Raw genomic sequence first — 23,205 nt, 5'->3', positions numbered from 1 at the left:
AATATAAATATAATTGTTATTTTAGAAATTAATATAATTCTTATGATATAATGTTATAATTTAAATTTGGATGTTATGCGTCTTTCAATTGGCTGATAGTGTCTTGTCTATCAGCTCAAAGACATAATTTTGTCATGTGACCGTGACGTAACCAACGATTTTCGATGATTTACCCGGTTTGAAATGGAATGTAGAATTAAATTATAAGGAATGCCTACGCAGGTTATTCAGTGTGCACCGCAATTTTTATGTTATTTGATTTTCTTCATTGACAGAAAAGTATTACAGTCAGTCCTTAAAAAGATCAGTTTTATTTGCAAAAGAATTTTCCCTAACCTCGGCACATTTTTCGGTAAACTTAATATTATTGGGCGAATGTGTGACATATTTAGATACAAGTCATTTATACAAAGTCTGTAGTTGTATACTGTTGGAATATGACATTTTTCTTGTCCTGAATATATATGCATGCAATGTTTGTCACTAGGCATTTAGAAATATATCGGAATTATCAAGATTTTAGTTTCAATTTACATAAATTAATTTATTAATTTATCGATTAATGAAGTACGGACAGAATTTTTGATTTTGGGGAAATCCCCTTATTTTTTTATTGGCTATTTTCTTGAATCTTTAGGTATAAATTATTGATAATATTCTGCAAACCCCATAGATACCCTCATACACTAAACGAAACTTAAGTGTAGGTTTTTCTAGCAGCAAGCCTATAGATGTCAACCTCAAATTGCGGTAAGTTTCTAAGTTATAACCAATCAGGCAAAGTTCTTACTGTTTTGAATCTACTTCAATGATAACCTAAGTTTCCATTAAATTGTTGTTTGAATACTAAACTGATTAATAACAACGGTGCACAGATTTAGATCGACATAGATAACGGATATAAACACTGATATAACGAGGATCACAAGAGGGTATATTTATCGAAGAAAGGGAAAAAGTAAAGGATACCAAGTTATGCCCTACCTGAAACGCAGTTTAATTTGAGTACATTTATATTTATAAAGATATCGTGTTTTAAATTGCCAACACTTAAGCCTATTCAATTAAATATTGCACAAAATTCGCAGTCATCAAATAGTTTTGATATATTTTTATAGTATACAGAAGGAAGTCAATATTATGCATGGTTGATTACATCTAGTTTTATTTATAAATTCCAATCAGTATAACCATCTGTATATGCATGTTTTTATTTACAAACATATTCTGTTTAACCATTTACATATTCATTATTTTGAATCTAGTTGTGAATTTTTCATGTTTCGTTGTATCTTATAAGATACGATATTTTTATTTCCATTAAAAGATTCATTTTGGGCAATGCAATTTATGACAATATATATTTTTTATAATTGAGAGACACAAATAATTTCGACAATCTTATATAAATATTAAGGATAACAACTCGTTGAAGATTTACTATTCGATTACGCGTTTGATTTACATTTACAAAATGGAAACGCAAAATTATACCTATTTTATGCATTGTTGTTGCATGTGTTGGTTGCCTTATGATCCTAAAACCCTCAACATTATTACCTAGGACTGGATAATAATCCAAGGAATTTAAACCGTTATTAATAGCTCATTTATTACATGTACTAATTATGTAAACAGGTAATAATCTCATCAAGAAGTTGATTAACATCTTTAGAAAAAATATTACTCAAACAACAGTATTTGGGAACTGTAAAAAAACCCCGCATTAAATGATCAACAAAGGGATCATGCTTAGAACTAACTGATGCCATTAACTATTTTCTGAGGGTCGAAACAGGGTGCAACGAATTTGTTCTTATTTAAAAATATTATCTTGTGAACTTTTTTATGGGACACAGCGATTTCTAACATTTGTTAGGTAACTATCAGTCCCGCTGATGAAAATATGGTGGGGGGGGGGGGGGGGGGGGGGGTTACTAAAAGACTCATCAGTGTCGCTCGAATAAAATTTTTTAAAAAGGCCAAATAAAGTACAAAGTTGAAGAGCATTGAGTAACAAAAATTCCTAAAAGTTTTGCCAAATGCAGCTAAGGTAATCTATTGAGGTAGAAAAGCCCTAGTATTTCAAAAATTCCAAATTTTGTTAACAGTTAATTTACAATTATGAACATATCAATGATAACTGAAGTCAACACAGAAGTGACGACTACTGGGCTGGTGAAACCCTCGGGGAAATAAATCTCCACTAGTAGTGGCATCGACCCAGTGGTTGTAAATAAAATCATCATAGATACCAGGATCAAAATTTCATATATACGCAATAACATATTGTTAATCCAAAGGCAGTAGACAAAATTAGAAGGAACTAATATTTAAATACTGTTAAAGGTATAGGTCACTAGTTTTTGTTACATAGTTCTTGTTCTGACTATATATTTTTATTAACTGAATTTGTGATTTCATTTTCTTCAGAATGATGTATGGGTGGAAAACATTCTTTATTGTCCTGACTCTAGGATTTTTGATACACCTGTATAATGTGGACTGTAAAAGTTATGTTGTTTTCGTAGCTCAATCGAGAAGTCACATCTCTCCTATTATGGCCATTGCAAGAGAATTAGAAAAGTACAATCACTCAGCAACATTTGTGCTTTCAACATCAATGGACAAAGAACTACGATATCAGGGAATATCAATTAATTCTGTAGTAGCAAAAAGTCTTGATAAAGCGTCAATTGTACATGATTTTGTACAAGTTATATTGGAAATAAATATGAATGGTTCCAGGTCTTTCCCCTTACTTCAATTACTTCGAAATGCATATGATCACTGTCATTCGTTTTTGACCGACGATACACTCATCGAAATCTTAGCAGCTACAAAGTTTGACTATGCCATCGTTGATTATGCCCCTTTTCTTTGCTACGAAATTTTAGCATATAAACTTTCATTACCTTTCATTTTAAGTTCTGCCCACTACGATCAAAACCTCCACCGAACGCCATTTAATCCTTCCTATATGCCAGCATTCTGGTCAGGATTTACAGACAAAATGACGTTCTTGGAGCGTATGATTAATACTGCATTGTATACTATTCAACTTATCAAACCGACAATGCCTTCGTTTGGAAATCTTGTCGCTAAATATGTTCCAGAAAAGCCTTTAATGTCAAACAGCGAACTAACAAATAGTTTTTTGATACACATAGTTGACGGGGATATTTTAATGGATTATCCAATTCCAATTGCATCAAATGCGATTTTATGTGGTGGATTAGCAGCCGGACCTGCTAAATCGTTGACATCTATGATTGAGTCATTTGTTGAGAAGTCTGAAAATGGTTTGGTAATTGTTTCATTTGGTAGTATAATTAAGTCATGCCCTGAAATAATAATGAATAAATTAATTTCAGCCTTTCAAAAGATGAAGCATTTTAATTTTATATTTCGTAATGGAGATTATGAAAAAGAATATGGAAACATATTACAATTGCCATGGTTACCACAAAATGATCTGCTTGGGCATGTAAAGACAAAACTATTCATCACTCATTGTGGAAAGAGCAGCGTCTTTGAAGCTCTATACCATGGCGTACCAATGATTGCATTTCCAATTGCTCTTGATCAGAAAACAAATGCCGCTGTTATAAAAGACAAGGCTTATGGAATTTCAATGGATATTTTAGATTTTTCTGTGAACGAATTAGTTGAAAACATCAATAAAGTAGTGCATAACAGCACTTTCATGTTCAGCATTAAAAATGCATCTGAGATATTCCACAGTCGTCCACAAACCCCAACACAAAGAGCAGCTTATTGGATAGACTTGGTGACTAAGTATGGATCAGAACATTTGAGACCAGCCTCACTAGATATGCCGTGGTATTCATATTTCATGGTAGATGTTTATCTGGTCTACGCTGTGGGACTAGTTTTTGTCGTGTATTCTTTTAAGTTATTTCTGAAGTTTTGTATTAAACTATGTTGTGGAAAAAAGAATGCAAAAGAAAAACTGCAATAAAGCTACGCGTATTATGAATTTTTACAAACTAATGTCTGAAAATGTTACCAAAGACCATTTTCACTAAGGTTTGTTTCAAAATGTATGATATTAGAATAGTTATACTGATACATTTATATCAACGTTGTTTAAATATGAATTTGAACAAGTAACTTTAAAGTGTAAAAACTCAAAATAATAATTGAAAAATTGCTTCTGATAATTGCACCAGAGGTGACAGCTATGAAAACAAGCGGAAACGTGCAGAGTTCATTCACCCCGACATAAAGCATCTGATTATCTCACGTAAATCAAAACTGCTCACCCACGGACATGAATTTGCCGAATTTTGGAGATCCGACAATTTATATCAGTTTAGGACTCTTTATCATGGAAATCCTTTTTTTTTTAACAGAGTCCTTTTTGTATAACAAAGTGCACTGTATAACTAAGTAAACATCTCTTATGGATGAAAATGCGAAATATACGCGTTTATGTCTACTTTAGAATGGAATGTCAAAGTAACCCGTCTAAATAAGAATAATGATGAAATCATACGCAACTGCGCCTACTTAGAATGGCATGTTAAATTTGATCAAGTGCAAGACCTGTATGAAAGATGTAGATCTTTTAACACAAGAAACAGCTTGATTTATCACAATTTGGAATGAGACGAACACGGATGAAGTCTTTTTGTTGTGCAGAAATATATATCAATACAGTCTCATTTCATCGTGTTCGTAGATTCTTTTCTTGACAACATATCGTTGCAAAAACCATTCTTTTGTCTGTGCTGTAAACGAAAAACTGTCCATTATGTATCAAATTTGCTGGCATTTGATTTATTACGTCGTTTTGTTGCCGTCTTATTTACGGGTACTCTACATTTTATTTTATTCATATACATGTATGGAAATGTTAAGATTTGATTGAAGCTTTACATATTCTCCTAGGCAACATATTTGTACGTTTCAGCAGTATATTGACAGGTTGTAGGTATTCATATTGACACTAATTGCACCCTTTTAATACCAGATTTATTCCTGTATTGCTATGAGTCTCAGTTAATGACCGACTCAGTAAAACATGTCATTGTTACATTTGGTTGATACGTTCAACAATACCTTACAGTTATCTCTATGATATATTTTTGTTTGATAATCCAGATTTTTCTAAATATACTACCGAAATTTACGCAAAGGAACTTATTTTAAATACTACCAGCATAAACAGCAGTAGATGTCAATTTCTAAATCTAAACATTTCCATACTAAAATTGTCGACAAAACAGACGGTTTTACATTCCTTATTATTAATTTTTCCTTTTTTTCCGACGTAGTCGGTATTAGTTTCGGTTTGTGCTCTTTGAACTTAAGGACGCTTAACTATGGCAACAGAATACGCATGCTCGAAAATCCTTTCTGAGATTGGACAAAATGCTGTCATGGTGGGTGATTTGGTTGTGTTTGAAGAAACGTCTCGTTAATTATATCGTGATGGAAAGCAAGTGAAAAACTATAAATATTTGAACTAGATCTTACAAAGATTTATATTTTTATTAAAACAATTGTCCAATAGCTCTTTGCATCCGTGACAGCTGTTTATTCGGGACAATTATATAATTTTTAATGTAAACTTGTTGTACGAACGTACATGACTTTTAGAACGCACCTACGCATGTGAGATTTCCGCGGGGTTTAGGGGAATGTAAACAGAAAGATACGAGGACCGAGAATACTGAACACAAACAGAGAAAACGTTATTTAAATGGTATCTTTGTGCTTCTGAAGGTTATCGAAATGATAGTTTTAAACATATACTCAAATTTAAATACGTTGGATATCTTTTTTAAAGATAGTTCTTGTTAAGACTTCGATGGTCTGTTGACTCTATCATACAGTGTTCATATATCCCAACTTGTTCGTTATGCCTGTGTATGTAGTAGTGTCGTAGATTTTAACGAACGTAAGCATTGTATCACTGCTAAATTATCAAGTCCGGGATTTCGTTACCATGATTTACTTAAAACGTTACTAAGTACAAAGATTTAATTAGTTAATTTGGATGTACATGTAGAAAACTTATTCAAACGGTATTTTACATCCTAAATTATACGGTAATATCGACCAAAGTCCGTATTCAGAGACAAAGAGGCAGTAAAATGTCTATCATATCTTCACGATAAGTATGTTGTTGTTCCTGCGGACAAAGCTTCAAATAATATTGTCTTTGTATGTACATCGTACTACTACGAGTGTCTTGTAAAAGAATTGGTAAGAAATAAGCACTCAGGTAGTCTCACATAAAAACATATCACTTCACAAGGATGAGATGTTGGTTAATCATAAGTCCTTCATGGCTTCAATGAACATTACATTGAACAAAAATCAGAGGACTTGCCTTGTTTGAATTGAATACCTAAACTTCACACAAAATTTCGTACAAACAACGGTACATTACCGGCTATTTATATAAAAAACTACACCATACGAATTTTTGACGACTAATCTTAAATTGAAGAAAAAATAATTTTCAAAGACTGTGCAAGTTTTAAGATGTGTAATATGAAGCGAAATTAAACTCTTTTGATAATCGACTTTTTTCCTATTCCGTCACCGCACTATATTACTGAAATAAGTATACACCGTGTATCATCAGTACAGTGGATATAGGTACTAACCAAGCGGGCGTGAGCAATTTTGGCCTTACAAGGTAACGGAAATCTTTGTTTTGCCTTACCAATATTCAGTGTACATTTCTAAATATTTGAAATTCCTGCTCCCAAATAATTTTCGCATTGATTTTTTCCTATTTATAAAACAACTTTGATATTCTAATAAGAACAATTAACTTGTACATGCGCAAACAGTTGTGAATGTCAACACCAACTTTCAATTTCGATACAGTTGTCGATACATTTACATGTTTTATCTGAAAGAAAGTCAATACAGGGCAATAGAAATAGTTACGAATCATAAACCTACCTATGATTACTCATTCCTTGAAACATTTTGGGTAAAAAACGAGTATGAAAATGTTTTTTTTTGTGTACGGTGTACAGCATCTTAACTATGCACCGTACAGAAGGATTTATTTTATCAGCTAAACACCGCACACAGCACTTCTTTTCGGAATAAAAAAAATCTAAAATTAACATATGTATGAAAAATTTCAATGCGACTTATTGAAACAGCTATACTTATTACACACAGAAAAAGAGTTGCAATGAAAATAGAATTATATCGAATGAGACGAGTGGCAACTTCTTTGACAAGTATTTGCACATGGGGTTCGTGTTGTTTATTCTTTAGTTTTCTATGTTGTGTCATGTGTACTATTGTTTTATCTGTTTTTCTTTTTCATTTTTAGCCATGGCGTTGTCAGTTTATTTTAGATTTATTAGTTTGACTGTCCCTTTGGTATCTTTCGTCCCTCTTTTAGTAATCGTTCTTGTTTTGGAAAATAATGAGAAATCTCTAATCATCAACCTACTACCAAATCATTTCGTAAAACAACAATTATGTTTAGATTGAAGTACACATTGATATTATGCATGTTATGTGAACAAAACGAAGATTTTCGTTACCGTGTAAGGCCAAAATCGCTCACGCCCGCTTAGTTAATACCTATATCCGCTGTACTGATGATAAACGGTGTATACATATTTACTCGTCCTGAATATGCATGCAATATTTATTTGTCACTGCGCATTTAGAAAATAAATACAGTTTATTCAAAATCCTTACAGGTTTAATATCAATTGTAAAGATTTTAGTTTACATAAACTATAAGAATTGTGATTAATAAAATACGGACAGGAGGGTTGGGGGTTTAGTTTGTAAATTGTTTTTTTTTACTGGCTATTATATTTTTCTATTCTTTAACTTTTATGTTTATTATTAATAATGCGCTATGTAAACCCCATTTATACCCCATACACTACATGATACTTAAGAAGAGGCATCAGTCAGCGTACAGGCATCAGCATACCCGTCCAATAGTATACCAGAAAGACACCACTGTACCGGAAATCATTATCTAAAGTGAACTAGAAATAGTTTTACACAAAAGTAATATCTTTATGTAGCACTGATCTTCATGTGCTTTTTTATAATTTCAAATGTGGCGTCACTTTATGCGTTGAGGCTTTGGCTAACTTGGATATTTTTTTGTGCTGGGTTATGTTGGTTTATGTAATGTATTCGTTTTTATTCTGTAGTCAGTTAATACTTCGGTTTCATCATGTATATCCATTATATAGTCATTTTATAAAATTAACTTTTTGCAAAAGTATAAATTATTCTATATAATAAGGATGTTCTTATCCCAAGCAGAAAACTCTGGTCACAACTTTTTTTGAAATTTTGTTCCTCAGTGCCTTTCAACTTTGTATTTGTTTTTGGCATCTGAGCGTCACTGGTTAGTCTTGTGTGGACAAAACGCACTTCTGGCGTATTCAAATTTTACCTGGTGCAGGAATCCAAATATACATATAGATGTATACAAAATTGTTAACTATTACTTAATTGATCATAGTAAATTCTTTAAATATCGCTTTAAAAAATGAGATTGTCTTTTATAAAGCGATGTTCATAAGACGATATTATTATTTTTTTAAATTCCGTGATTTATTCAGAAAACTAAATTACCGTTGTTTCCTTGGATTCTTGTATTCCAGTGAACTGCAAGATGTAGCTGTAGCTTTGCCTTTCCTCTTGGTTCGTATTTCGACAGCGGACACAGTGGACAACGAAATGATATATAGTCACCATTACAACAAGCATCGCACTTTTCCAGCTTGCTTTTCAAATGATCGAATGATAGTTTAAACATATTTTATTGTCCAAAACCGACAAACGAATGATGTAAAAGTGAATTTGTCCATTGTTACAGTAGGACAGAGGGAAGAGCCTCTTGTAATAACATTAATAACGTCCACTTATTTTGTTTTTAAACTTATACAACGTTGTGTCCTTCTAAACCTATGCAGATTTCAAGGCGTCTGTATTGACAGTAATACATATTTATTCTCTCAAGTTCTTACAAAACTTTTTTTTGTTTATTAGATATACCATAAAGCAGGTAATTAGCTTCCAAGATTCAAAACGTGACTGAGAGTTTAAAATATGCTTTCAAAGACATAAAATAAAGTTATGTGTTAAATTTGTCTGATGCTGTCTGGTATGTTTACCTTATCCTCTGTAGCAAGTCGTAAAAAGGTCTGGAAATTTGACACAATTAAACCTAATTAACGATGTTGTGATATAGACGACAGTTTTAGGGAAAACGGTAGTATTAAACTTTCCCAGCATTAGGTTGGCTTTTGTGTACCCAAGGCAGGTGAAGGAAGTCAAATTAGGAGCGCTGTGATTGGATGTAAGGGTACAATATATTTTTGATTTATCTATGAATAACTGCAGTGTGTATATTTACAATATAAATTTTGAAACCTTTTGAAATATTTTCTAGAGAATTATTCGAAAAGACTTCCAAAATTTCATTAATTTAGTGCAAAATGACCGTGGGCATGGATAACATAAACAAGCTCCGTTGGAAGTTGGTCATGATACTATTTGGCTTTAATTTTTAAAACAGAATAATAAAGTACTAACACAACATATAACTGTTTTATCCAGGTTTTTATCTTAAAAAGTGGTAAATTTAGAAAATGTTACTATTGTCGCCTATGGAAGAATGAATAGTACCGTTTACGGGTACCCTGGTGTATGGAAGAGACTTTTACTAACCTCGGTAGCGCGCTATATATAAATCTATTTATATCTGGGATATTCCCGAAAATGTAAAACAATTTTTATACGGATAGGTTCCAATTTCAGATCAAACCGTATTTGATTAGAAGAGGTTTGTAGCATCAACTAGTAGTATTTATTGTCGATAATACATATATAATTTATTGAAATTAAATTTGAATTATACAGTCTGATTTATCAGTGATTTGATGGGTTTAATTTGTAGTGGGTGTGTGGTAGGGGGGTTGGGAATACTGTCACTGTAAACATATTTTTGGTGGTTACTAACTGTTTGTATTGCAATTTTACTTACTAGTTAATTGATCTTTTTTATCTTGAATTGTTTTCCAAGATGTTACATTGGATAGCCTGCATTTTCAGTAACATATGAAAAAATGTTGACTCCAATTTGTTGAAAGTCATGTTTTTTTTAAAATAAAAGTAAAATTTTAAAATTAAATATGTTGAGTGATCAATTTACTATACAGATGAAATTTATAGAAATATAGTTGCCATTTTAATGTGATGAAAATAATTCCTTTTTCAAACAAAACACACACAATAATTACATTTTCATAATGATTTCTTCCTAACCTAATACTGTTATTGTAAATGGTTATAGCATGTCACAAATTCATTTGTCTTTCGTCTTTTACGTCAAAAGCAATAGTGTGTTCAATTACAGGAACGACAATTTTTGCTTATACATAGATTTCCTCAATACAAAAGAACTAAAGTTCATTTGTTTTTGTAACTTCTATGTTTGACAACAATTCAAAGGCAATGAAAATATATGAATTGTAAATACAGTGTAAAGCTTTTTAATCTTTTGAATTGCCTTACTATACAAAACATTCATCCAAAACTTATTATGTTGAATGTTAAAGTTATTATATCGCAGGTTTTTTGAAGTAAAACTGATGAATATCACATTCTAGTGAATATTGAAAAATATATAATAATTAATTTGGATGAAATAACTCTGACCTCTCCTTGTAAATGGAATTTATGTTCTTCTTTTTTTGGCAGTTTGATCACCAATCTTTTGTCCATATTCAGATTAAGCTTTTTCTCGTCCGTCATGCCAGTTTCAATGTCTTTTGAAATGTTTTCACGCTGCCACTTTGAAACAGATTTCTGAAATAAAAGATGATAAATATTTATACCTGTTCTCCCATAGTTTGCAATACAACTTTATTGTTTTAAACCAAGGAATATAATCTCCCTCATGCAAAGCTTTGATTATTTGCCCGGCTGTTGGCTTTTTTATTTTGTCCTTTTTGGTTTATAGCTCTTTATCCTTTTAATAGGCTTTGAATTTTCAAATATTTTGGTCTCGAGCATCACTGAAGAGACATTGATTGTCGAAATGTGCATCTGGTGCAGCAACATTTGGTACTGTTTATGTTATTTTAGTTAACAATTTCTTACACCCTCAGTTTTCCAGTCTTTATTTCTGGATAGTATTTTCCCTTTTTAAATAGTCAAAATTTCTGTTGATCTAAGGCTACGACATTCAATAATTTTGGAGCTGACCTTGTGGTCACACAAACATTTAATCATTGAAATGTGAATTGAATTTTAATGAACGTCGTAAACAGTAAGATGTATTCAAAAACATCATACAGCCAAAGTTAGACCAATCAAAATCTATGCAAAGATAATCATTCCCTCCCCACTTTCCCTGAAGAAAGAATGGATGAAATGCATCACATTTTGATTATCAAAAATCAAATCCTCTGTCACCCGATATTTTTGTAAGGTTAGATAAAAGTTCACTAATGAATATAAAAATGATGATATGTGGTATGATTGCCTATTTGACAACTATCCACTAAAGTTCAATTGAAGTGAATGTTAGCTGTAGTAGGTAACCATATGGCCTTCAACAATGAGAAAAACACATACTGTATATACACTATAACAGGTTCGACATACAAAAATGTGAAACAATTCAATTGAGAAAACTAATCGCCTGATTCATAACAAAACCAATCACGTAACTACAGGCATCTGACTTGGGACAAGCACATAACGTTTGTGGTGGGGTACAGTTAAACATGTTCTTGAGTGCTCAACCCTCTCCTAACCTTGGACAGTCATGTTGCATCACATAATAAGAACAAACTGTAAAAATCAGTAGCAATTGACTTAACTCAAAAGATTGGTATAAGGCATAAAAACAACTGAAATAAACACAATAGACACAAAGCACAAAAATATCAGTAGATACAGACAGCTAGTTCAAAGCCGTTTACAACTAATTAATAAATCAAAATCTCCCAGACTTAAGTACCGATCAATACACATTCAATGAATTAATTGTGAAGACTTATAAATGCATGATCATGCGCTATGCCAAAATATAAGTAAATAATATCAACAGAATGTAGGATCTCAAGTTCTCATCAGTTTTCATTTAAAGCAATATATAATTTATAAGGATTAACTTTTAAGCTTACATTGATCAGAAAGGAAATAAAAATATCATATAAAGTTAACAGTTGAAATTGATACACTTTTAGTATGGGATACTATTAGCTCACTTTATTGTGTAGGTGATGCCATCCGGAATGCCACTACAGACAGGTTAATCTTGTTTTGTGTTTGTCTTTGTTATATGAATTTGTTGGTTAAACTTATGTGTGATTACACCATAGCTGTTCGTCTTTTTATATTCTATCAGTATATATATATAAATAAATATATCAAAAAGTGTGATTTAAGTTAACTCAATGTCTGATCAAGACTGATATCAATGTTTCCGACAGAACTTTGAATGGTTTATACCATATAGTCTGTGACAAAAATAACTTCTTGGGCAATAATTGTAGCAGGACAATTCATTTTCTTGGTTGGCTGAATTAAAAACAAAATTTTCCCATAAACATGGTCATGAACCTAAATTGGAAAAAAAGTGTTTACTTTTTAAACTGCATTGTAGTTATAAAATTAACACATATAACATTTAAAATGTTCGAGTATGTGTGTTAAATTTGGATAGAGAACCATCTTATATGTTACATTCCCAACATATAAACAGTACATTAGTTAACCAACTCATACTTATTCTTCACGTTTTCAAAAGAAAATTTTAGCAAATATCTTCTAAAAATTTTAATCAGTATTTTGCCTTAAGTAAAACAAATCAGAAGCTACTTATAGAACAAAAGTTTAATAATGTTAAATTTGACAATATACATTAAAAACTACAATGGTTTTATAAGTCGCAATACGTGTATTTACAGCATACTAGAAAAAACCCACACGAGCGTAGCTTGAAGGATAACTTGAAATGTTTATGGTGATACACAGCTTGGGTTCGTGTTTTTCACACTGTTTTAATGCACTTATGCATTATGTTGATGGATTTGATTAGTTTGTCAGTTCTTCTGTCAGTGTTCCGAGAAAGGAGGAATTTACTAAGAGAAGAAGAAAACAATATAATGATCAAACATATTTCTTCGAGTTTGTTATATTTCTTCTTATTTTGAGTGATGCGAGTTTGATAAAACGATGCAAGTTGTTATAATTAGTGAGAGTGTTTGAAAGGTGCGAGATGGCCGTGGGCTGAGTTGTCACAAAATTAAATACAAAACCATTTCCGCCTGCTTACAAAACGTAGACGGCAAGGAACCAGTTATAGAACTTTATTTGGAGTTTAATTTAAAAAGCTACACTAGTTAAAGCAATTACTATATGAAGTTTTTAAGTACATAACATACACTAACTTTTTATTATCAAATAATACTTCAGACGATGTAAGAATCTATATTTAACATAAATTTGAACTCATTATAAGTTATGGTTTGGAAAGTCTGCCAAGACATGCATCTGTTTATCAAGCTTGTATAAATAAATAATGTTGTTTTTTTGAAAATATAGTTATATTGCTTTTTCTAAACCGATGAAAATATTAAATTACAGATTCAGGTTTGTTCTTTTTTGCCTTATTTCTATCAGGTCCATAATGACACTTATATCGTTCTACTGATAAAACAATGTATGGATTGTCTGGCAGAAGTCCATCATTTTCATAATCCTTCCACTGAATTTTGTGCTGTTTTTCCTAATATCTACAAAACAGGCCAATAAATATCAACACATGCTGAATTAAAACCTAGTTGATGGCTTTTTTTTATGTTGTGCTCTAATGTGATTACCCTGTACCCCTTTTTTAAGAATTGCAATACATATCTGTAGAGTGACCTGTCTTCCTGTATAACTGTCAACCTGTTAATTAGAATGGCTCATTATCTTAGTCTAATTCATAGCAGGAAGCATTTATGTTCCTTTTTCTATCATGTGTCTCATGTTCTTTGCCCCAACAAAGGCTGCTCATGGATAAAACAGCAACAGCAATGAATCATACATAAATCATGTTAATACATATATCTGAAAACATTCTTTTGTTAACTGCACAACTTAATACTAGTTGGTTTTTGACATGATCTGTATCAGTATCTTTTGATAAAAATAAGACATGGATTATTTAAGTAACTTGTAAACAGACTTATCCACTTTTATCCTTAATATAAACAGTAAATTATGTTATTCATTTCCTGAATTTAGAGTAAATATTTTTGGTCTGAATATTGTATGGTGAACTAGTTTTCTATGTTTATCTTCATGTACTACCTGTGAATCAAATTTAATTGATTTTTGGAAGTGCTAACTGACTTTAGAATGATTACGATGATTCAAGATTGTTTTCTTATAGATAGCCTAGCTGACTACTAGAGTGACTCAAGTTCTTTTGTTTACATATAATACTGGGCTAGCAAGAGTACCTTCTTGGCTTCAAAAAATAAATTTAAGCCAGAAAACAAGATACTAAGTGCCTTTGGATCTCAAAATATTATTGAATTTGTGTCTTTCTCACCTTTGTAAAAAGCAATAATGTATGACAAATTTAAGTAAATTCCAAGATAAATCATTGCCTTAATGAATGAGTTCGGCTTCGTGCTTTCTTTTGCCTTTATTGGATTCGATTTTCACTGATGAGTCTATTGTAGACGAAACGTGCGTCTGGCGTATATACAAAATTAAGTCCTGGTATCTCTGATGAGTTAATTTACATCGGCTGACCCAAGGTCAATCGGTATTAACCATATCGTCTTACAATCAGTCCTTACTGTAACTTAATAAAATGAACACGAAATTTACCAGAAAGTGCATGAATTTGAAAGTGGTCTTTTTACGGGGGCCAGTAGCTGAATAGCACAATAATCAATTAAAATGCATAGACTTTATGCAAGTCTCACTCCTAGTCTTGTGTTTCTAGGGGCTCATTCATGGCAAGTGAGTTGGAATCCAATCTCAACTGACTATGATATTCACTTTTTACTAAAGCAAAAAGTAAAATCACAAAAATACTGAACTTAGAGGAAAATCAATTCGGAAAGTCCATAATCACTTGGCAAAATCAAATAACAAAACGCATCAAAAACGAATGGACAAGAACTGTCATATTCCTGACTTGGTACAGGCATTTTCAAATGTAGAAAATGGTGGATTAAACCTGGTTTTATAGCGCTAATCCTCTCACTTTGATGACCGTCTCATCAAATTCCGTTATATTTACATTGATGCGTTAACTAAACAGACACAATAAATAAAATAGTCAAAATATGGGTACATCAGTCATCATCGTATACAATTTTAAAAGGAACAATTGAACAGAACACAAAAACTTCTATCTACAAATCCAGCTTCTTCCATCAATGATAAACTGAAGATAAACGACAATTCGTACCTTCGTCAACTCCTACTCAACCGACCTAGATACCTAATATTTTATTTAGCATGATTTTGTTTCATTTATTAGGTTACCAGTATATTTTTTATTAAGTGTATTTTTAAAATGCAGGATTTATAGGCCTTTAATCGTGAAGTAACTAATTCATTATTTTAAACCCTTGTAGGTAAATACGAATATAATAGAACATCATGATCAAGCTTGATCAACTCATAGCATATTTGAAAAGGATATTTTTTACTGATTTTACTAGGGTAAATATTAAAAGATTAAGTAATCATTTTGATTGTTTTAAGAAGTCTTAAGATTTTCTTGTATTCGTAAACAGCGCGAAAGCTTGGATTCCGGAAGTGATCATAAGAAATCCCCTCAAAAATCTATTTTTATCTAATTATATTGCGTGCGCATTAGTACGGCTACCGAGGTTAGTATAAAGTCTCTTCCCTGGTGTATGTAAGCTGACTGATACTGGAGTACTTAAGAGTAGGTTTTCAAACAGAAATCCTCGGTCAACATCATTTATGTAAGTTTCTTCCTAATAATCAGCCAAACAAATATTTTATTGTTTTTAATTTACTTGAATAATAATTCATAAGTATTCATTATATATTTTTGTAAATATTGAATATAAACTCATCATAGATACCAGGACTAAATTTATATATATACGCCAGACGCGCGTTTCGTCTACAAAAATCTCATCAGTGACGCTCGAATCCAAAAAAGTTTAAAAAAAAAGGCCAAACTGAATAATAACAATAACGCATGAATTTAGATCGACATAGATGGGTCATTTTTAAAAAATGTCGAATTATAAGTACACCAATGCTAATTTTTTTTAAATTTCTAATGGAAATTTCAGTTGTAATTGGTTAAATGAAAGCTAGTAGGATTTATGATTCAGAACATTAATAATAAACACGATTTACATATATTTTGATAAGATTAAAATGTATTTCAGTACGATTTTTTGGTTATTTGTGTGCGTACAGTGTCAGAGTAACAAATTTCAAACGATTTTTTTTTCGATTTTCTGATCGCCTAGATATCTGCAAATTGGACTCTTTAAGAACGTTTATAATAACTCTAACGAAAAATTGAAGCTTCTTCATTATTATATGTATTTTGTCTACAAACTAAATTCAATCAGCGTACATGAGGTTCATGTCCATCCTGTTGCTGCTACTTAAATCAGCCGTTAATTTATTATTTCTATGAATATTAAATTAGTCAGCGTTGATTTCAAAAGTGCAAAGTAACCTTAACATTTCATTTAGTCCTTTTTTGATCGCTAGTGTTTCAAGACATTTGGTGAAGAAACATAGAGGGTACTTTTTTCCCTGTCTATGCTGTTACCAACATTTTGATTAATTACACCAAAAGTATACTTGTAAACACTGCAATCACGTATTGGAAACCAAAATCACAACAGAAAAACATTATCACTTCACCAAACGGAGTAGTTATTTCACAACAGCAATCAAAAATGAAGACATTTGTCTATCCTGGTATGTCTTACCTGTTACAATGGTTACAGTAACAGGATAGACAATTGTAGATAGAAACGTCTAAAAAATGCTGAACAATATGAATTGATATCTAAGACTTGCATTACTGGTGGTAATTTTTCTAACCTTTGAAAACCAATTTTTAGAAGCATTTTTCAGTACAACCTGAAAAATTGTACTTTCGTGTTAATTTGACTTGTTAACACCATTTGTGAGGCCCCTCATGGGGGGGTCCTAGTAATCACATAATCACCATTTTTTTGCCAATATAATCACATAATCATTAAATATTTGCTTATCTTTAGTAATCAAATAATCATAAACTAAAAATACAGTCCTAGGTAATCAAATAATCATGAAATATTTGGCTTAATAATCAAATAATCATTAAAAAAACGGCCAAGTAATCACATAATCAAAAACCCCATGAGGGCCCTCATTTGTAATGCGTTTCTTTAATTCAGATTTTACTTATTTTGTGTTCTATCTCGTCTCACTATTTTTAGTATGTACCACCTTTGACAGTTATTCAGTATGACGAAAAATTTTCAATTATGTAATCTTACTCTGAACAACAAATTTATTTTGTAATTTTTTTTTACTTCCGTACTGTAACGTCTATGTTACATAGAGATCTACGTTTTCATATTGTATTTATATTGTGTCGTAGATCAAACTTATTCGTTCAGTGTATGTTTTCTTGTTTTTGTTTAAATGTCTTTTTAATCGAGTTAAGCCATTTCAATTGATATTTTATAGTGTGTCTTTTATAATGGAATTTTGTAATGTTAGACTACTGTCTCAGGTAAGAGTGAAGGTTGGCGCATGTTAAAACGTTTAAACACGCTGCATTTATATGCTGTCCTAAGTCAGGAGCCTGTTGTTCAGTGGTTGTCGTTTGCTGGTGTGGTTCATAGGTGTTTCTCGTTTCTCGTTTTTTATATAGATTACACCATTGATTTTCCTGTTTGAATTGTTTTACACTAATCATTTTGGGGCCCTTTATGGCTTGCTGTTCAATATTAACCAAGGCTCCGTGTTGAAGGCCGTACTTAGACCTATAATTTTTAACTTTTTATACATTGTGACCTAGGTGGAAAGTTGTCTCATTGACACTCATACAACATCTTTTTATTTATATTGTATAAGTTCCAATAATTAGGTTTTTCCACTTTTCTGTGGAAAGACCTCTTGGTTTTCTTCTGATTATTATTTAGGTTTTTCCACTTTTCTGTGGAAGACCTCTTGGTTTTCTTCTGATTATTATTAGGTTTTTCCACTTTTCTGTGGAAAGACTTTTTGGTTTTTTTCTTCTGATTATTTTTTTTTCTTCTTCCACCACATTTTTCTGACGGTGCTTTTTAGTTACGCAAGATGTCGCTCAAATTTTTTGTGTAAGATATCGAACAGTTAATACAATTTTGAAACTCACCCTGTTAAGCTGAACACTTTTTATTGTAAGAGTTATCTCCCCAAAAACTGTTTTTCTTGTGTTCAAATCTCCTTCGCAACCATTCAAGATTACCAAAAAATTATTTCACCAATTTGCTCGTTATATACTCATGATCTTCAAAATAATTTTGACCGAAGCGGTTTGGAGACTTCATATGGGAGTTACTTCCCCTTTTGTATTTTTTAATAAGAAATATGTAGTTGTAATTGGTAAACCATAAGTGATAAAGACCTAGGGTCTTTTGAGTAGAGATCTTTGTTCCAAAAAAAAAAAAGAAAAATAGTATGCTGATTTCAAAAATTCATGGTTTCTATGCAATATTTTTAAAATAAGGTTGATAATTAAATACTTCTGGTTGAAAAATGTTACTTCCAGTATCATTTAACTGTTTAATTTACACAGTTTCCAAAATTATATTGTTCTATATAAATTTCCATTAAAAAAGAACAAAAAAATAGCTACTTCTAAATTGGGCTACGAAAACAATACATCTTTTACAGTCCATATTATACAGGTGTGTCGAAAATCCCATGAAGAAAATAGGGACAAGGTCAAAGGTCAAGGTCATTTTTAAATTTGTATTTTGGCCTATTTTCACCACTTTTCAAACACAATATACGATATCGACAACATATTTTTATTAAATGTTAGTTGCGACAAGTTGTAACACATACATATTGGCTTAAAGGGTGCGCTTACATCAAATTAGAGTTTTATCCCTCATTATTTAAAAATATGCATATGGAGATATAACTCATGAACAAATATAATTTAGATCTAGGGTCTTTTGATTTGAGGTCCTTGGTTGATGACCTTGAAATTGAGGTTAAATTGACGTTTTAGATTTTGACCTTTGCTTTTACCTCATATGTATACATGATAAAGCCATGGGACTTTTTGCATTCAGTTGGAAGCCATTTGACCTTGAATAAAGGAACCCCATTGAAACTGGAAGTAGCTATATTTTTGTACTTTTAGAATGGAAAAGTATATAGAACAATATAATTTTGAAAACAGTGTAAATTAAACAGTAAAATGATACCGGAAGTAACATTTTTCAACCAGAAGTATTTAATTATCAACCTTATTTTAAAAATATTGCATAGAAACCATGATTTTTTTAAAATCAGCATACTATTAGCTCTTATTTGAATCTGTTCTTGACATTTTAAACCAAAATTTTACTATTTTCATATCAAGATACTTGTTTTTTTTTTGGAAAGACCTTCAATTGTTCTCTCAACTTTAATTTTAAATAACTTTAGTTTTTTTTGAACAAATATCCAATTGAACCTGGAAACTTGAGTTTAACATTTGGACATTTTCATACGTGTGTTTAGTTTTTCTGTACTTTTAAAACAAAAGTCACCTGAAAATTCATAGTATAGAAATATTCATGAATTTTGCTAATCCAAGAGCAATTAAAAAAACTCACCAAAATACTAAGCTTATCATTTAAATTCTGCGAAAGGTATAGGTCAACAGTTTTTTTTTTGTGATATATTTTTGATTTACATAGTACCGATATCAAGTGAGTTCTGTATTTCGATTTAACACCCTTGTAAAATTGTTAGTTAAATTTAGTCTAACTGTATTTATTATTTACTGAATTTGTGATTTCATTTTCTTCAGAATGACGTATGGATGGAAAACATCCTTTATAGCCCTGACCATGGGATTTTCGACACACCTGTATAATGTGGACTGTAAAAGATGTATTGTTTTCGTAGCCCAATTTAGAAGTCATATCTCTCCTGTTATGGCCATTACAAAAGAATTAGAAAAGTACAATCACTCAGCAACATTTGTGCTTTCAACATCGATGGACAAAGAAATACGATCCAAGGGATTATCGATTAAGTCTGTAGTAGCAAACAGTCTTGATAAAGCGTCTTTTTTTGACGACGTACAAGCTATATTGGAAATGACAATGAATGGTTCTATGAATTTTCCCTTCCTTCAATTATTTAGAAATGCATATGATCACTGTCATTCGTTTTCGACCGATGATGAACTCTTCGGAATCATAGAAGCTGCAAAGTTTGACTATGCCATCGTTGATTATGGCCCTTTTCTTTGCTACGAAATTTTAGCATACAAACTTTCATTACCCTTCATTTTTGTTTCTGCAATCTATGATCAAAATCTCCACCGAACGCCATTTAATCCTGCCTATATGCCGGCATTCTTGTCAGGATTTACAGACAAAATGACCTTCTGGGAACGAATGATGAATACCGTATTGTATACTTATCAACTTATCAAACCCACAATGCCTTCGTTTGGATATCTTGTCTCTAAATATGTTCCAGAAAAGCCTTTTATGTCAAACAGCGAATTAAAAACTAGATTTTTGCTACACATAATTAACGGGGATATTTTAATGGATTATCCAATTTCCATTGCCTCGAATGCCATTTTATGTGGTGGATTGGCAGCCGGACCCTCTAAAACTTTGATGTCTAGGATAGAGTCATTTGTTGAGAAGTCTAAAGATGGCTTAGTAATTGTTTCCTTTGGTAGCATAATTAAGACATGCCCTGAAAAAATAATTAATAAATTAATTTCAGCCTTTCAAAAGATGAAGGATTTAAATTTTATATTTCGTAGTGGAGATTATGTAAAAGAAAATGGAAACATATTACTATTGCCATGGTTACCACAGAATGATCTGCTTGGGCATGTAAAAACGAAACTATTCATCACTCATTGTGGGAAGAGCGGCGTCTTTGAAGCTCTATACCATGGCGTACCAATGATTACATTTCCAATTGCTCTTGATCAAAACTCAAATGCAGCTGTTATAAAAGACAAAGGATATGGAATTTCAATGGATATTTTAGATTTTTCTGTGAACGAATTAGTTGACAACATCAATAAAGTAGTGCATAACAGCACTTTCATGTTCAGCATTAAAAATGCATCTGAGATATTCCACAGTCGTCCACAAACTCCAAGACAAAGAGCAGCTTATTGGATAGACTTGGTGACTAAGTATGGGTCAGAGCATTTCAGACCAGCATCGCTAGATATGCCGTGGTATTCATATTTTATGGTAGACGTTTATCTAGTTTACCTTGTCGGACTAGTTTTGGCCGTATATTCTGTTAAGTTATTTCTTAAGTATTGTATTAAAATATGCTGTTGGAAAAAGAATACAAAACAAAAACTGCAATGAACCTACGCGTGTTATGCAAATTGAATTTTTACACAGCAAATCTAAATATGTTACAAAAAGATAATTTTCACTTAGTTTCTTTCATAATGTATGATATTAGAACACTAATACTGATACATGGATATCGACAGGATTAAAATATTAATTTGATAAATTAACTATAAAGTATAAACGTTAAAAATAATAATGGAAAATTCACTTCTTACTATTGCACTAGAGATGACAGCGATGAAAACAAGCGTGAACGGGTAGAGATCAATCACCACAATGATATATATATATATATAAACAAGATTGCACACACTGAAATGTCTCGCCTTCTTTACTAATCATTGATATTATGTCGATAGTCCTAAGTATAAAGCTTTATTACAACTGTCACATAAACTTAACATTAACCAAGATAGCTAAACAAAGACCAATGAACCATGAAAATGAGGTCAAGGTCAGATGAATCATGAAACTGAGGTCAAGGTCAAATGAACCATGCCAGGCAGACATGTACAGCTAACAATGCTTCCATACAGCAAATATAGTTGACCTATTACTTATAGTTTAAGAAAAATAGACCAAAACACAAAACTTAACACTGTGCAATGAACCATGAAATTGAGGTCATGGTCAAATAAAACCTGCGGGACTGACACATAGATCATAACATATTTCCATACACCAAATATAGTTGACCTTTGGCATATAATAGTAGATAAAAAGACCAAAACTTAAAAACTTAACTTTGACCACTGAACCATGAAAATGAAGTCAAGGTCAGATGACATCTGCTCGCTAGACATGTACACCGTACAATCATTCTATACAACAAATATAGTAGACCTATTTCATACAGTATGAGAAAAACAGACCAACACACAAAAACTTAACTATAACCACTGAACCATGAAAATGAGATCAAGGTCAGATGACACCTGCCAGTTGGACATGTACACCTTACAGTTCTTCCATACACCAAATATACTAGCCCTATTGCTTATATTATCTGAGATATGGACTTGACCACCAAAACTTAACCTTGTTCACTGATCCATGAAATGAGGTCGAGGTCAAGTGAAGACTGTCTGACGGGCATGGAACCTTGCAAGGTACGCACATACCAAATATAGTTATCCTATTACTTATAATAAGAGAGAATTCAACATAACAAAAATTCTGAACTTTTTTTTCCATAGGTCACTGAACCATGAAAATGAGGCCAAGGACATTGTACATGTGACTGACGAAAACTTCGTAACATGAGGCATCTATATACAAAATATGAAGCATCCAGGTCTTTCACCTTCTAAAATATAAACCTTTAAAAAAGTTAGCTAACGCCGCCGCCGCCGCCGCCGCCGCCGGATCACTATCCCTATGTCGAGCTTTCTGCAACAAAAGTTGCAGGCTCGACAAAAACCAATGCATCTAATTCGTTTCGTTTGATCACAGATTCACCCGCGCACATGATGTTACTGAATTCTTTAGTTCTTGCAATTTATTCTAGTTTTTAAAGTGGAAATATTTTTGTATCAAACATAGAATAAGGCCGTGTTCACACCAAACGCTGTGTACAATAAACATGTTTACATTTGGTTTAATGTAA

At 31.8% G+C, this 23,205-nt stretch overlaps 2 protein-coding genes across 2 annotated transcripts; both read left to right on the top strand.

Moving 5' to 3' along the window:
- Positions 1-675: 675 nt before the first annotated feature.
- On the top strand, positions 676-4,802 carry LOC139485665 (UDP-glucuronosyltransferase 1A7-like). The gene is made up of 2 exons (XM_071270293.1): positions 676-750; positions 2,434-4,802. Exon 2 carries the CDS (start codon positions 2,435-2,437, stop codon positions 3,980-3,982), a length of 1,548 nt encoding a protein of 515 aa, XP_071126394.1. The 5' UTR covers positions 676-750; position 2,434; the 3' UTR covers positions 3,983-4,802.
- Positions 4,803-15,879: 11,077 nt separating this feature from the next.
- Positions 15,880-21,802, top strand: LOC139485664 (UDP-glucuronosyltransferase 2B15-like). The gene is made up of 2 exons (XM_071270292.1): positions 15,880-15,992; positions 20,063-21,802. Exon 2 carries the CDS (start codon positions 20,064-20,066, stop codon positions 21,606-21,608), a length of 1,545 nt encoding a protein of 514 aa, XP_071126393.1. The 5' UTR covers positions 15,880-15,992; position 20,063; the 3' UTR covers positions 21,609-21,802.
- The last annotated feature ends 1,403 nt before the right edge of the window (positions 21,803-23,205 follow it).

This window comes from Mytilus edulis, chromosome 8 (genome assembly GCF_963676685.1).
Source record: "Mytilus edulis chromosome 8, xbMytEdul2.2, whole genome shotgun sequence".
Classification (NCBI taxonomy): domain Eukaryota; kingdom Metazoa; phylum Mollusca; class Bivalvia; order Mytilida; family Mytilidae; genus Mytilus; species Mytilus edulis.
Note: the sequence above shows the minus strand (reverse complement) of the source record. Positions and strands in the feature narration are given on the sequence as shown.

What these genes read in the sequence shown, in the direction of transcription:
- LOC139485665 (XM_071270293.1), top strand. Translation starts at nt 2,435, where the DNA reads ATGATGTATGGGTGGAAAACATTCTTTATTGTCCTGACTCTAGGATTT.
- LOC139485664 (XM_071270292.1), top strand. Translation starts at nt 20,064, where the DNA reads ATGACGTATGGATGGAAAACATCCTTTATAGCCCTGACCATGGGATTT.